The sequence below is a fragment of the Prenolepis imparis genome, unplaced genomic scaffold (genome assembly GCF_030444845.1).
Source record: "Prenolepis imparis isolate NDT839.2.m4 unplaced genomic scaffold, iyPreImpa1.0 SCAF_12, whole genome shotgun sequence".
NCBI lineage: Eukaryota > Metazoa > Arthropoda > Insecta > Hymenoptera > Formicidae > Prenolepis > Prenolepis imparis.
In genome coordinates this window covers 7008436-7023363 of record NW_028141170.1, presented here as the reverse complement: position 1 = coordinate 7023363, position 14928 = coordinate 7008436, and the positions used below count along the sequence as shown (strand labels likewise).

At 35.3% G+C, this 14928-nt stretch overlaps 2 protein-coding genes across 2 annotated transcripts; both read left to right on the top strand.

Moving 5' to 3' along the window:
- Window positions 1-4551: 4551 nt before the first annotated feature.
- On the top strand, window positions 4552-6765 carry LOC145943557 (uncharacterized). Its single transcript, XM_083051147.1, has 3 exons — window positions 4552-4643; window positions 4991-5093; window positions 5358-6765. The coding sequence occupies exons 1-3, from the start codon at window positions 4632-4634 to the stop codon at window positions 6110-6112; spliced, it is 870 nt and encodes a 289-aa protein (XP_082907273.1). The 5' UTR covers window positions 4552-4631; the 3' UTR covers window positions 6113-6765.
- A 2851-nt stretch (window positions 6766-9616) lies between these two features.
- Window positions 9617-14568, top strand: LOC145943920 (uncharacterized). The gene is made up of 5 exons (XM_083051843.1): window positions 9617-9665; window positions 11784-11913; window positions 12203-12436; window positions 12516-12795; window positions 12976-14568. The coding sequence occupies exons 1-5, from the start codon at window positions 9654-9656 to the stop codon at window positions 13661-13663; spliced, it is 1344 nt and encodes a 447-aa protein (XP_082907969.1). The 5' UTR covers window positions 9617-9653; the 3' UTR covers window positions 13664-14568.
- Window positions 14569-14928: the final 360 nt, after the last annotated feature.

Here is a 14928-nt window from a genome sequence, read left to right as displayed (position 1 = left end):
TGAGAGAATACATTTATATTTATCTTCTTTATTAAAGAAGAATCTTTGACGCGCAAAGCTTTAAGCTATTTTTGAAATCGATGGCATTTTTTCTGAAAGAAAGTGTAATATTCGATGAAAATATATCTTCTTATTTTCTATTTTCAAAATTACCTATAAGTATATAAACTAAATAACCTTATACTTAAAAGAATGCAATGAAATCATTACGAATATAGGTAAGGCACTATACTTTTCTTAAAACATTTAGCTTTGATTAATTGAAGAAAAAAACACATAAAAATTCAAAAAACATACACATACAACATATTAATGTACTACATAAAATTTTTTTTAAAAAAGGTGATTATTGTTTATTCAAATTACAATTACAATATATTATCTTCATAAATAACAAAGCTCTGAAAAAATAAAAGCAGGAAAACCTGTGTACGTACAATTTATTTTGCTGAAGACTCAAAATGCTAATTGTAAGGATTCACATCTAACAATAAGGCTTTTCTGTACTCTACTGCAGATTACATATCGACGTTATTACAGAACGCTTACTGACTTACAATGGATTATGAGAGGAATAGATGCTGTAAGTTCGAGCATTCTTCGGTGTTGGCGTTTGGAGTGCGCAATTTTTTAAATAATTTTTATCTATCATTATAATAATATAATAATTTTTATTATCTACCAGGATTCTTTGTGTATCCCAAAGCGCTCATTAAGGCAAAATTATTTCTCCTCGTCGTAATTCGTAATAACCAGTTCCTTGATTGCGATAATGAGTTTTACTTTCATTACGCTATCGCTAAATTGAAATCGACGGACGCAAATCTCACGGAAAATTAAGCCGAGTGTAATTGAATTTCCTCAAAGCATACGTATTAATTGCGACCTATACTTTGCTCATTACTTCCGATTTCTTGAATTCGCAGCATGGCGAAAGTAGGGTTCTCATTGCTCTCGGCCTCGAAGTTATTAAGACATTTTTTTCTCGTTTACGATTATTTCTACATATCTCGCAATCGGCAAGGTGCGTTACGCAAATATAAAAAAATATATATGATTATATAAAACCTCTCGACGACGAATTAACGATAAAGTATCCTGTATCACTTTCATTTGTAGATAATTTGAAGATATACGGGTAGTTCTGTTGTGCAAATATTAGTTACTCGCGGAACGAAATATTTCTGCCGATTCTTACATTTTTTAATTAAGTTGCTCTTATGCGTCATTCTTTCTCTGCCGGTCTGTGAAGCGTCTAATAAATCACTTTCTAAGCAAATTCTCAGACTGTATAGAAGCAAATTGCATTGAAGTGAATTAATCCATGCGTGTATGATATCTATCGAGCGTGATGATGAAATACAACGTTGTCGAGATATCGCGTATCACGGGGAATCGTTCGAATGGAAGGAAGTGCATTTCTTCGTCCGCGTGAAGTGAATTTCCGGCGCGCCGCGATATCAGACGTCGCAGACACAAAATCTTTTCCGTCGATCGGCCAGAAATAATTGACTTTCTCCGGTCGTTCCCTCCTTGTCAAATTCCTCTTTTTTCTCCTCTCCTATATCGATCATACCTTTCGAATCTTGTCGCGATCGCGAGGCTTCCCTCGTCTATATTCACGCAGAGGTCGACGAGCTCGTTCGGGTCCATGTGTCGCAACGTTTTGCCTCTTCAACAAAACGTTTGCAAATCCGAAAATTGCCGTCAATTTGACTCCGACAAGAGAAATGGAAAAGATTGTTAAGAACCGCCGTTTTACGAGATTTTCATAGATTTTTAATCGCAAAGCGCGCATTTTCCTGTTCGCTTTTTATATAATACTTTTATATAATCCTTCTAATTTTACATATATATATCTAAGAAATTCTTTTTCTTTTTCTCTATTTATCTCCACTCCAAATGACTTCTCTAATTCTTTGGTAATTTGAAATTTAATTGCCGAGGGAAAAAGGATTTTATATTTAGAGTAGAATAAATACACACACACATATATATATCTTATTTTAACATTGAAACGTATTAAAGGGCTAATAAAATATGACACACAATATATTTTTTATATATCTTATATAATAATCACGTAAAATGTAAAAATTATATATTGTATATGGGAGTATAAAAAATAACAGGATACGTTATTTGCGATTCATGAGTTTTAATTGGCGTGATTTAATACGTCAATGCGTAAAGATAATGCTTGTTACTCACGAGTAGTTGCATTGCAGTCTCATTGCATTAAAAGTTTGCGAACGTCATGCAGTCGTGTAATTATCTCGTTGTTCGAGATTTACTTTCTGCGAAGCAATAAAATCGATGCAATCCATTATCTCGCGAAATTTATAGATCAATACTAAATTTTTTAACCGTTTTTTACCCCTCAATTTTACCTAGATTAGTGGCTTATTATATGTTATGACGCATATTGCGCACAGCAGATAGGGCACAGATCATTTGCACATCGTAAATTTAATTGTGCAACGCAAGATAGAGCGTTTATGAAACACGTTGAAAACAATTTTTTTTCAACTCGTTTCGATCATCGTTTAATTGGGAGAATCCGCATTCTTTCGAGATTGATTCACGTTCTCATGAATTTGATATGTCCTATGCTCCAATCAATTTACAATTAGTCAAATATTTTTAATGCTTTAAATGTATGAAATTTTTATGTGAGATAAAAAATGGCAATCTTAAAAAAAAAAATAAAAATAGATATTCTTTCTAATATTAATTTTTCCTTTACAAAGAATTTATATTAGAGATGCTCTAGTATTACGTTCACTTTACGCTGCAGCAAAATTTGCGTATTAAATAATTTTTTTATACATACACATATTCCTTTCTAAAAAAGGCATTCTTTTATTAAATATACATAATATAATAATGCGTCGCATAGGGTCCGCGGCGACATAGTGTCGACTTTTAATATTTTAAGACGAGCCAAAAATTCATCTGTTGTATAATTCAACAGTACATTGTTTGCAGAATATTTTGGTACCAAGAAGACACCAGCGTACATATTCTTTTATTTAATATACATAATATAAGAATGCACCGCATAGGGTCCGCGGCGACATATAGTGTCGAATTTTAATATTTTAAGACGAGCCAAAAATTTATCTCATATATTTCGATAGTACATTGTTTGCAGAAAATTTTGGTACCAAGAAGACACCAGCGTACATATTCCTTTATTTAATATACATAATATAAGAATGCACCGCATAGGGTCCGCGGCGACATATAGGCCCATAATCTGGATCTTCCTTTATCGATAAAAGAAGATCTAGAATATATGCCATTGTGTTGACATTTAATATTTTAATTAAATAATATGTTATGGTATTTTAAACTTGATTAATATTTTCTGACAGTTATCAGCTGATTTTGTCAAAAAATATTATTTTTTTAGAAATATCATTTTTAAAAATATAAAACTGAAGAATGGCGCGCTTGTGTTGTGTGTTCTACTAGTATGTATACATATATAAAATTTCCCAGAACTGATCTCTCTATCTTTTTTTTTTATAATTTATTTTTTTCTCATAAACTATCACTTCACACGATTAAATTCAAGGAACAAATAATATCCGACTGCTCGTAACATACGGAACATAAGAAGTTCTTTCAACTTTTCTTTCACTTGATACAATCCTATGTAATCTCATACTTTATTATAACATAATGAGAATTGTTACGGAAGTTTTCTTTTACACCGAGTGGTTTTTTCTTCTCGTTTCTATCGCGTCGTTACTTTTCATTTGAGACAATTTAAGTGCATACCCTACGGCTCCGTTTTAGCGTTCTGAAATGCGGATTTAGCTAAAACACATTTCGCTGATGTTTCTTGTTGCGCTACGAAGCCTCGTTAAAATCCTCGAGATTGTATAGAGCAATCTCACTACAATTCCTGAAATGCAAAAAAAAAAAAAAAAAAAATAAATAAACTGCTTTGGAGAACATGTGCAGTCAACGCATTAATATAATCAGCCCTTTCGTCGGCTAATTTTAATTATCTCAATGTTAGAACAAATTCTTTTTTGCAATGCATTTTTTATTCTCTCAAATTTCTGTTCACAATTTAAGATATATTGGTCTTCTATTAAATCTATATAAAATCATTTCTCTTTTGTTAAAATTTTTTACCTTCTTCATCTTTATAATTATTATACAATCTCATTTTCCTTTCAATATAAATGATGTCATCAAGACACACACTTTTCAATAAATTTGCAAGATATTTTCGAGATACAATAATTTCTGTATAAATCTGTCAGATCGCAACTAAGAATGTAACAAGCGAAAAATTATCGTTTGTTGCCTAATCGCGAGGAGAATAAATAAATTGCTTTTAATCGCTTCTGAGAGCAATTTTATATTATTATTATCGTCGGACAGATGCATTTACTTGCAACGAGTGATAATATATCCTTGGGGAGGGCCTTTTGCCGTAGTTTGCTCATTAGTCGGAGCGGAATTACTCTAAAAGTAGGTAGCCACCGGCCGTGTACCCTCGCCGCCAATTACGCCGGGGCGACCAGGACTATATAGAAGAGCCACGCCGACTCCGCCGGCTGATTTCTGCGAGTAAAGTCGACGCGATCATCCGCGCACATCTCTCCGCAGCCATGAAACTATCAGTGAGTGTCCAGGATATTTTGATTAAACGATCGCGTTCTTATATATTAATTAGTGACAAAAAATTTCACCGTGCAATCAGACAGATTTTACGAAGCTTTCTGACATTGTGATTATTAAGGATGGATTGTCAGTTGATTCTTGGTGTCAATTAATTTATCATTAGTCTTAAATGATTTAAATCAAATTTCGATGAAGTTGATATGATTTTATCAATTTTTTATTCATGAATAATTTTTTTAATCATGCCTCACATTTATTCGAGCATTTTTATTACTTTTAGATTGAAATCAATTCTATATGAAATTGCCGGATTATATTAAGGTTGTTGATTATTAATTCGTTACAGATATTTCTTATTGCGGTAATTTCGACCGCGTGGGCGCAAACGAGAAACGTAGAGAGACCCGGTCGCGCCCCGCAAGGACAAGTCAAGTACGACGAAATTGATGGTGAGTACGAGAGAGGTTTTTTTTTATCCTTCGCAAACTCGCTCGTTGAAAAATATACTTCGGAGAACCTTGGCCCCGATGTATCGCAATTAAGTGTTACCACTATTGCTGTCACAATGCACGCGAGACCCGATTTTCACATCCCAGATCTCTAGAACAATTCTTTCGTGATGCGCTCGACGTGAGCTCGGTGTTGCGCAAGCACCGATAATCAACGACCGACATTAATCGTGACGATGGACGCGATGGTCTCTCTTATTATAGGATCGCGAGTCAACTGGAAGTACGTCACACCAGAGAACCAATGGCAGTCGCAATTGGCGAACGCACAGAGGTCCCAACGCGCCGAGGGCGGCTCGTCCCATCGTCTTCGACAGATTCAGCAACCAGCTCCTCAGCATCGCGCTTCGGCGCCGCAGCCTCAACCCCAGCAGATCCAGAATCCGCAATACTACAGCTACAAGCCATATTCCGCGGTGCCGGGTCACATCAAACAGCTGCTCGAGTCGGCCTATCAGCCACAGGCTCCCTACGTTGATCCCTCATCCTTCCTCTACGGTGGCGGATATGCATTGGATCAGCCAGCTCCGGCTGCTTCCGAAATTCCTCGAGCTGCCTATTTGCAACCATCGGCGAGATATCAGTCGATCGATCCTCAGAGGTATAATGATAGGACAGAGCATCAGGACAGAGTCGTCTACAGGGAGGATCAGCAGGAGCAACAAGTCGCGACGTCGCCCTTAGGAGCCCTGCCCGATCCTCCGGCACCCACGCTATACCTTGATAAGAATATGCCTACGGAGATCAAGCAATTGTTACAGTATCAGGCGCAGATACCGTACGATGTCACAGCGAATCGCATCCAGTATAGGCCGAAGAACGTCTTCATCCCCAAGCCGTTGGGTGACGACGTCAAGGGACCTTATTACTATCGTAGTAAGGTTTATTACACGGACAACGATAACGTTGATGCGCAATATTCGCAGGACAAGCCGGTCGATGAGGGACAACGTCAGTAACTGTCTGATCTTTAATACGGCATATATAAATTGATATTTTGTCTCGCTATAGGCTTTTCGAAGAAGAACGGCTAGCTATAATTTCAAGACTCGCTCGAATCGAATTCCATTTTCATTGATAGAAATGGCTTTCAGCGTTCTGGCGTTATTAGGGCTTTATTAGGACGAGCGTTTTACGCTCTTTAAATTATTGCAGCGTTTATGGACGCTTTAATGATAGATTATGTCTTGCACCGTGTACTTTTCTCAACGATGATTTCGTTAGAGTTAGATGGAGTAATTAGAAGGAGTAGTTGTTCGATTTAAAACTAATGTAAAATACAATTAAATCATTAAAAAGAAATTATAATAAATAAATTAATTAAAAATTAAAATAAAAAAAAGTCACATTTATTCGAAGTTTTTTATTCGAAGAATAGAAATTTATTTTAAGTAATAATAGCAACAGAACATTCATCAAAACGAAAATGATAAAATTGGCCTATGAAATTTCCTTCCGATCAATTTCTTTTTATTCGATTTTCATTTCACTCAATTATAAGATTCAATCGATTTTTCGCACATAAGATAGAAAATGCTTAACTACACGATAGCGTGAAGAATGTATAAGTTTTTTGTATGAAATAAATATCGTTTTCCGGCATCGCTTCTGGCATTATGAAAGTCATTCACCTCGTTGTCGCGTAATCTTCGCTTTTATTATTTCAGCTCGCGGAACTGGCGGAACTTCCGCTCATAAAAAAAGTAAGTTAATAAGCGCGTGCCAGCAAAAATTCAATAAACTTTAGATTGTCGTAAATCCACTCCTTTTTTCAGGAAGTTCGCGTTTTGCGCGACGCGTGGCTTGTTTAATTACACGTGAAGAATAATTTCCACGTTATTAGAACAAATAGAAAGTCGGACAATTTTTTAGCTTTCTATTGAATAAAGATATCTGATCTTCCCGTGATATTAGAAAGTGATACTGCGCCTCGCCCGGATATTTACGATGTAATGAGAAGAGTACACTCGAAGCACAGATTTTGCGAAAGAAAGTGAATCGACAGCGTAATGTAAAAGAAATTATCAGACCGCATTACATAAATCAAAGAAATTATTAGAAGATATGAATATCCTGACAAAAGAAAGATATATTATACATGCGTAGGTAGGTTGTAACATTTATCAATCGAATTTCTGATGGGAAATGCATTAACGTCTTATCGAAAATTGATACATAGTATTAGAAATCCAATCGAAGGCATATCGTCATTGATGCGTGACGATACAAGGTAAGAATATTTATAATGCGTAAATTAAAAAACAGCGTATCACGTCTCTTTTAAAATTTCACGTAGAAGATATTGCTTCTGAAACGGGGATAGCATTTCTCCGGATGAGGCTGATGGTTCACTTTCGTAGTCTTCACGCTTCGCGTATCGACGCATCGTCCAGGAGTTGTAATTGTGAACGTCATCTCGCTGATCTCGCTCATATGGCACGGCGCAACTTTCATCTTTTTGTTTCTCTTATCGGCGTTTGCACAAACAGACAATTTGCCAGGGTCACGCCCTTTGGATTCACCATTGTCCGAAGAAATCGAAGAAAATTACAGCTTATTTTACACAGTGATTAATGACAAAGCTACATTATCAATTAATTAAGTTCACTATAGCGAGATTTAAAATTGATTAAAATGTAGAGAAATATATAGAATATAGAAAAGTATAGAAAAAAAATATTAAATAAACATGTCATAAAAAATACATATAAAATATGATAAATTTTAATCTATTAAATTATATTTCCCATTTTACTAGAATACAATGTTTATTTAATAATAATCTTAATTCTATCAGACACACGCATAATGAATATTTTAATTTTCTTGAATCCAGCTATTTGATGTAAATCAGTTTTTAAAGAAGTTATCCATTCTCTTCATGAATTATTCTGTATCATATTATCGTCCCGTTTTATTTATCGAGTATTATTTCTTCGATAAATGAATCGTATCGTATTGTTTTCAGATGTCAATGCAAATCTTGGGATTATCTGTAATTTCACGGGAGATCGAGTATTTGTCTATATGTAATGTAATGCGACACGGTGTAACTTTCTACTGTAAACTGACGTAATGACATTTCTGCTTATAAGTAAGAGCAACTTTGCAGTCGAATAATTGAATAAAATAAAAGTACGCTACGATATAATTACGCATGAAAGACAGAAATCTGTGGAACTAATAATAAGACTTTAATAATACGAAGCAACAGAGATCTATTATCAAATTTATTGTAAAAATAGGAATTTATAATTTCTAGGATATGTCGAATCGAGAACGTAGCATGAAGAATGATGTTAATTTAAAGGTATATTCTTATAAGAAAATCTTCGAGTAATGCAACACCCACATTAAGGAATAATTTCTCTTTAATGACACTTTCGTAGTTATTACCTATAGTTCAATATTGTAATAAATGGAAATTTTAGAAATTTTTTTTCTGTTTTCTCTTCTTCAAAACTTGGAACCATATTATTTTAATTATTTCTATTCTAAAAACAATAGAGTATAGCGCGCCTTTATGTAACATGACAAGATAATGATTCAATTCAATGTCGGCAATCAATTACGGATGCGCATAGTCTTCGCACCGTAACCTTTGCAAGGAGACTGCCTGAGAAACTTTGTATTAAATCGCATTTCGCTGCGACTAGTTTTTCACTGATGCACTCGAGACTTTTCACGATTATACATTGTATAGAAGATGAATGCCTCATTAGTAAGCCGTTCCTCGTACGTTGCACGAAGAAAGTTTAAAGAGGCAAACAAAACTTTAGATTTTATTTGCAAATAAGCAAATATTATAGGATTAAAATTGCATTAAATTATCGTAAAAGCGTGAAATTAAATTATTTTAGAGAAAATGCATTAATAATTTTGTAAAATTTATTTATTTATTTATTTAAATTATTTTGTTTAAAAATCTTTGCTATTGTTGTGTAAAATATCGAGTCTTTCTTTATTCTCTGTTTTATATTAAAAAAATCAAAATACAGGTGAAACGAATCTGCAATGAGCAAAGAGCAAATTGATTGTGTTACATTGATAGAATTAAATTATTTTCGAATTGCTATTAATTAACTCGAATTCGTTAAAGAATTCATCATTAAAATTATACATCTCGCATAATAATAAATAAATAAGAATCTAAAGGCCATACATTGAATTTTTAAGCAGAGAAATTCACGCAAATAAAAATGAGCATTTATAGATCAAAATTTCAATTTATTCATGCATTCTGCAAATAAAATTTTACATCGTAATTAACGTAAGACTGTTACTCAGCGCCGGAAGTATTTTTTTTAACACACTCGCGTTTGTAAAGAGAATAGTAATTGTTGGATATCGGTCGGCTGACTAATGGAGGTGGCTCTCGCCGAGTCACATCCCCGTCGTCGAAAGGTTCCTTTTACGTGGCCGACTATAAAGTTGTTCTGGTGATCGCGCGCCCGCCTCAGAAACACTCCACCCTCGAACGAATCGACTAGCTTTCTCACCATGAAATTGCATGTAAGTACGACCTTATTATGTTTTTTCCTAAATTCGAAAGTCTTCGTGTCACATCGAAAAACACTGTAGAAGATACAATGTAGAACATACGCGCGTGTTCCAAGAATCATGTTTTTCCTTTCGACGAGAATTAATGTAGGTGAGATGAAGTCGCGTGCGCTTAATTACATTGAATATGCGAGTTGTACGAGCAATAAAGTGTGCCACGATTAATAAATCCCGTAGATACTTCGTGAAAATCATCTTGTCGCATCATGAAGGCAAGAAATGCAAGACACGTTCCGGAACGGAGTGTCGGATGCATTTAATTAAACGCATGTGCTTCTTCGAATATTAATCGAACAATTTAATATTTGCATATATATACTCTTTTGCACTTTTTTTTTAATTTTATTCTGTCTCCTTATTTCTAGATACTAATTTCATCGAATGGATTTATGTGTGTGTGTTCACAGAATAAAATTATAGATATTTATTTCAAATTTCTTTTCAATATATTATATTATATTATTAAAACAAAATTTCAATAATAAAATTCTTTAATTTCTTCTATATTGAAATGTCATATTATTTATTTTTAACTCATTATCATTTTTGTATCGCACAAGTACGTCTACAAAAATTAAATTTATTTTCCTAAAATTGTATTTGTGCAAGAGATTCAGAAATAGCAAATCGCTTGATTAATCAGAGATGCTATCTTACATCGAAAGGTAACAAGCGCGTACAAGGAAATGACAAATATCGTGTACTTAATTACATCGTTTGATGTCGCAAGACAGGCGACGATTTGGAATGCCGCTTAATTATCACAGTCACTGGCCGAGAATGCATTTCGCGAGTTAATTATCAATTGGCGGATACGAGCAATCAAGATTTCGAAATCTTGTCGCAAGTTCGCGAATCAAAGTTCCAACATGGAAAGTAATTCGTTCTGTCCATTTGCTTCGTTCCCCTCCATATAAATTTTATCTGATAAATATCGAGTCACATTGAAATGTAAAAGATATTCATAGCAAATAACAAATATAAAAATTTAATTATAAACAGAACATCTCTTACTTTAATTTTGGCCAATAACAATATTTTATTCTTCAATCGTATATCTGTCTTTTCATTATTCATGTCTAAGAATGGCTATCTTTTTATACATTTTGTAAATATTATATTACACACATTTTAACAGCTATCTCAATTTTCTACTTCACCGGATCTTTTTTACTTAATCGAGAAAACTCGCAGGCCTCAATAACCAGCTTGCATGTCGCGATTCGTGTCTCGTGAAATGTCGCTAAAAGGTTCCTCGTTCCGCGAGATAAAATTCATGCGTATAATTTTAGAATTTAGAACGAAGACATTTTCAAGCGAATTAAGCTAATAGGAACTTGTTTTTCCGAATAATAGCGCCACAAGCGTTTCTGGTCTGATTAGATATCTCACTTTCTACCGGCCGTGCGTAACGTCGAGTAACTGTTGCACATTCGATCTCCTTAGTCGTCTTACGACTCGCACCTTTTTTTTCTTCCACCTGCTTTTCTGTCTTGCGATCGCGTTGCAGCTCGAGTACGCCTTGCGACGTTCAACGTGCTCACCTTTTCCCGATTACCGCGGCTACCGGTTGATTAAAGATTCATGCGCTCGCTGACTTTCGCTTCCAGCTTCCCGTTTGCTCGATACACTTCCATATATGCAATATAGTACACGTCGTAAGATACTAGATTCAGGTTTAGTGCCACGCGCGTTAGATAATGATCGTTGATCTGTCTGGTTACGAAATCAGCGAGCATGCTTAACGTCGAGAGCAATGTAGACGTTCGACTGTAATTAATGTACATTCATTTATTTTATTGTAATGGTCGAATTGATATAAAAACGAAAAGTATGTAAGTAAATTAATTCATCGAAGATAGTATTATTTATCATTAACACAATTGTAGAAATTGTTAATATTAAATGATCTTATTCATTTCTTTGTCTAATTATTTTTTCCCTTGGGCGCAATATTTAAACTATTATATAACTTGATAATAATTTTCGTCTTGCACAAATCATAGAGGCCGCATTTTATTATGCCATATTAAAATGCATATCAAATTCGTATTAAATTCAATGTTATAGGTTTTATTGTTGATGGCACTTCCCATGTGCCTAGCTGAATTCTCGATTCAAGGACCTAGCGACGGGCATCGACGGGCTCAGGGTCTTAAGTTCAGTGAGGAGAAAGGAATCGAATACACAGATGCAAGCGGTAAGCGCAGATAAGCGATCGCTAATGCAAAACAATTTATACCTGTCTTCGCATATTTTAATAGATTTCGTAAGTTCGTGAATTTTTATTTTTATTTTTTTGGGTCATTTTAAGACATTCTAATTTGTAACTTCGAAATTTTACTATCATTAAAAATTTTATTTTTAATTTTCGAAAATGGTACACCTTATGATAGATACCCAACAGCATGTGAATAAATATGTAGACTTTGAAATTTTTTTATCTCTATATTTTCTATATAATATCTTTGCATGTTTTCGATTTTTAGAAGGAGGAGGTCCTGGAGACTTTACCATTCAAGGGGCGACTGACGGTAGCAACTTCAGGATCCAAGGTGCTACGGATGGGCACACGGACTTTCAGATTCAAGGGCCTTCGGATGGTGGAGCGGCTACTTACAACATACAAGGGGCTACCGATGGGCACAGCCAGTCCACAATTCAGGGACCATACGATGCTAATCAGGGTAACGCGAAGGCGCTCCAGTACAACGATCCCAGCGGTATAGTAGCAGCTCTTTATCATGTCGTCTCATATATATATGCGTAACAAATTGATCTGACATAAATATGTATCAAAAGGATACAGAGTAAACTGGAGATCGTACGACCGTCAAACGCATCCGCAAGTGCAGGCGGAACCGCAGTACGCAAGACAAATCGCAGCCGCACCAGTTCAGCGCGGCTCTCGACAGCGAGCGTATCGGCCGCAACCGCAACCGCAACCACAACCACAACCGCAGTCGCAAGCGGATCCCATTCCGCAATACAAGCCTTACTCTAACGCACCGGAACGAATCCAGCAGTTGCTGCAGTTCCAACAGCAAATTCCGTACCTCAACATAATTCCGGAACCATACAGGTACCAAACAACGATGACGTCTAATTAATTTTTATGTCTATCTATATTTCTATCAATATATATTTAATTAATTATCATTTATCTATATTTATATCCTTGTAAAAATATTTGTAATATTGTACGCGCATGTAAGATGCAAACCGAGATAGATAGCTTTAATTTCCAATGACTGGTTCATAGATTCGACGAGGCGGCCGCAGTACAGGCTCAGTCCCAGCAGGTCCGAGAGCATCTTCGGCAGCTTGCACAGGAAGCTGCAGCTGCACCACCACCCGCCCCGGTGCCGGCGCCCACATATACCCCGGAACGACGTCCCAAGTCGCGCGGTCAATCGAGAAGCAAACGTCAAACGCATCCTCAACAGCAGTACGGCAGGATATCCCAGCCACCGACGGAGCCGCAGCCGCAGTACTCGACCAATCTGCCGTCTCAACTGCGCGACTTGCTCAGATACCAGGCACAGATACCGCACGACATCATCGCCAACCAGATTTTATACCGTCCGGACAAACCGTACGTGCCGCATCGCGTGGACCCGCCGCAGCAGCAGCAACCGATACAGCAAGCACAGTACCAAAATCAGGGTGGTGCTTACCAAGGTCAGGGTGGTGCTTACCAAGGTCAAGGTGATGCTTACCAGGGTCAGGCTGGTGCTTACCAGGGTCAGGCTGGTGCTTACCAGGGTCAGGCTGGTGCTTACCAGGGTCAGGGTGCTGCTTACCAGGCTCAGGCCAGTTCGTACACGCAGGCTCGCATACCGTCCGCGTATAATCCGGACCAGCAGTATCAGCAGGTCGGATACAATCAACAACTTGGGTACAATCAACAGCAGCCTGGTATACGACCCGTCACCGAGAATCAGTACTAATTGTTCATCGTCTGAGTACGGTGATTACTGTGCTTTGTTTCTATCGATGATGGAAACTCAATTCTAGAAGGAGACTGAGTTTCAATTTGTAATATAAATCAGATGCCAACATTTTTTATATTATTATTTATAATTAAAAAAATGGAAAAATATTTTATAATTAATTTTCTAAAGTAAAACACAAAAAAATTGTTTTTATTTTATAGAGATGTGCTTGTTATAATTTTATAAAAATTATAAACAAAAATTACACAACAAATAAGTCAATGGAAACTATAACACTTTGAGATATTCTAAAAATATTTTTCTTGGTCTTACTAGAATTGAGATGTGATAAGGGAAAAATGATTTAATATAGTATATATTATAATAATAGAGGTATCTATGTTTCTCAAGAATACCTACATGCGATTTAATTAATGCAGTGTGAAAATCTTAGAGTTTTTTACCTGTTCAAGTTTTATTATATAAAATTAATAAAATAAATATGTTTTTGTATTTTTTTAATTTTATCGAAACTTGAAATTATGAAAAAAATGTTATTATTTTACCTTTATTTTATTGAACTAGAAATTAAAGTTAAGAAGTAATGTGCGGAGGCGTTCCATCGCGGCCTCCAATATTCCATGAACCTGTACTCGAGAAAGTACATTCTTACGTGTGCGCAACCGGAAGTGTTAATATATTGAGGCCGAGATAGAGTGCAAGTACCGTTCGAGAATCAACAATTTTTTGTAATTCGTGGTTAATGAAAGGAGAGTGCAACGGTAAAGCAAATCGTTGCACACGAATGCATCAATGTACTGACACGAATTCCAATATATGTATATGTGTGTACGAAGTAGAAATATATCATAAAAGTTTGTATACATATGCTTTTTTACATTTTTAAATAAAACATTTAAATAAAACGTTTACATATTTAAATAAAACATTTACAGTGCTTTTTCCCGTTTCCTTTGATTTACAATTCATCAATCTATTTCAATTATCAATTTGATAAATTTACTCGTTAATAAATTGAAGACAATTATTATTTAAAAAATTATTAAATTTTGAATCTATTTAAGTATGTTTGCATTTAATTCAGAATGTGCTTTATTCTCGATTTATTTTAATATATTCAATATTAAATAGTATATCCCCTTTCTAAAAAAGGCATGTTATTGACATTGTTGTCGCTTTTCCGCGATGCTGATTGGCTCTCTGTCGATACGCGTTGTGTTATATTCGTAGCATCGAAAAGCTGTCATCACGAGGGTTAG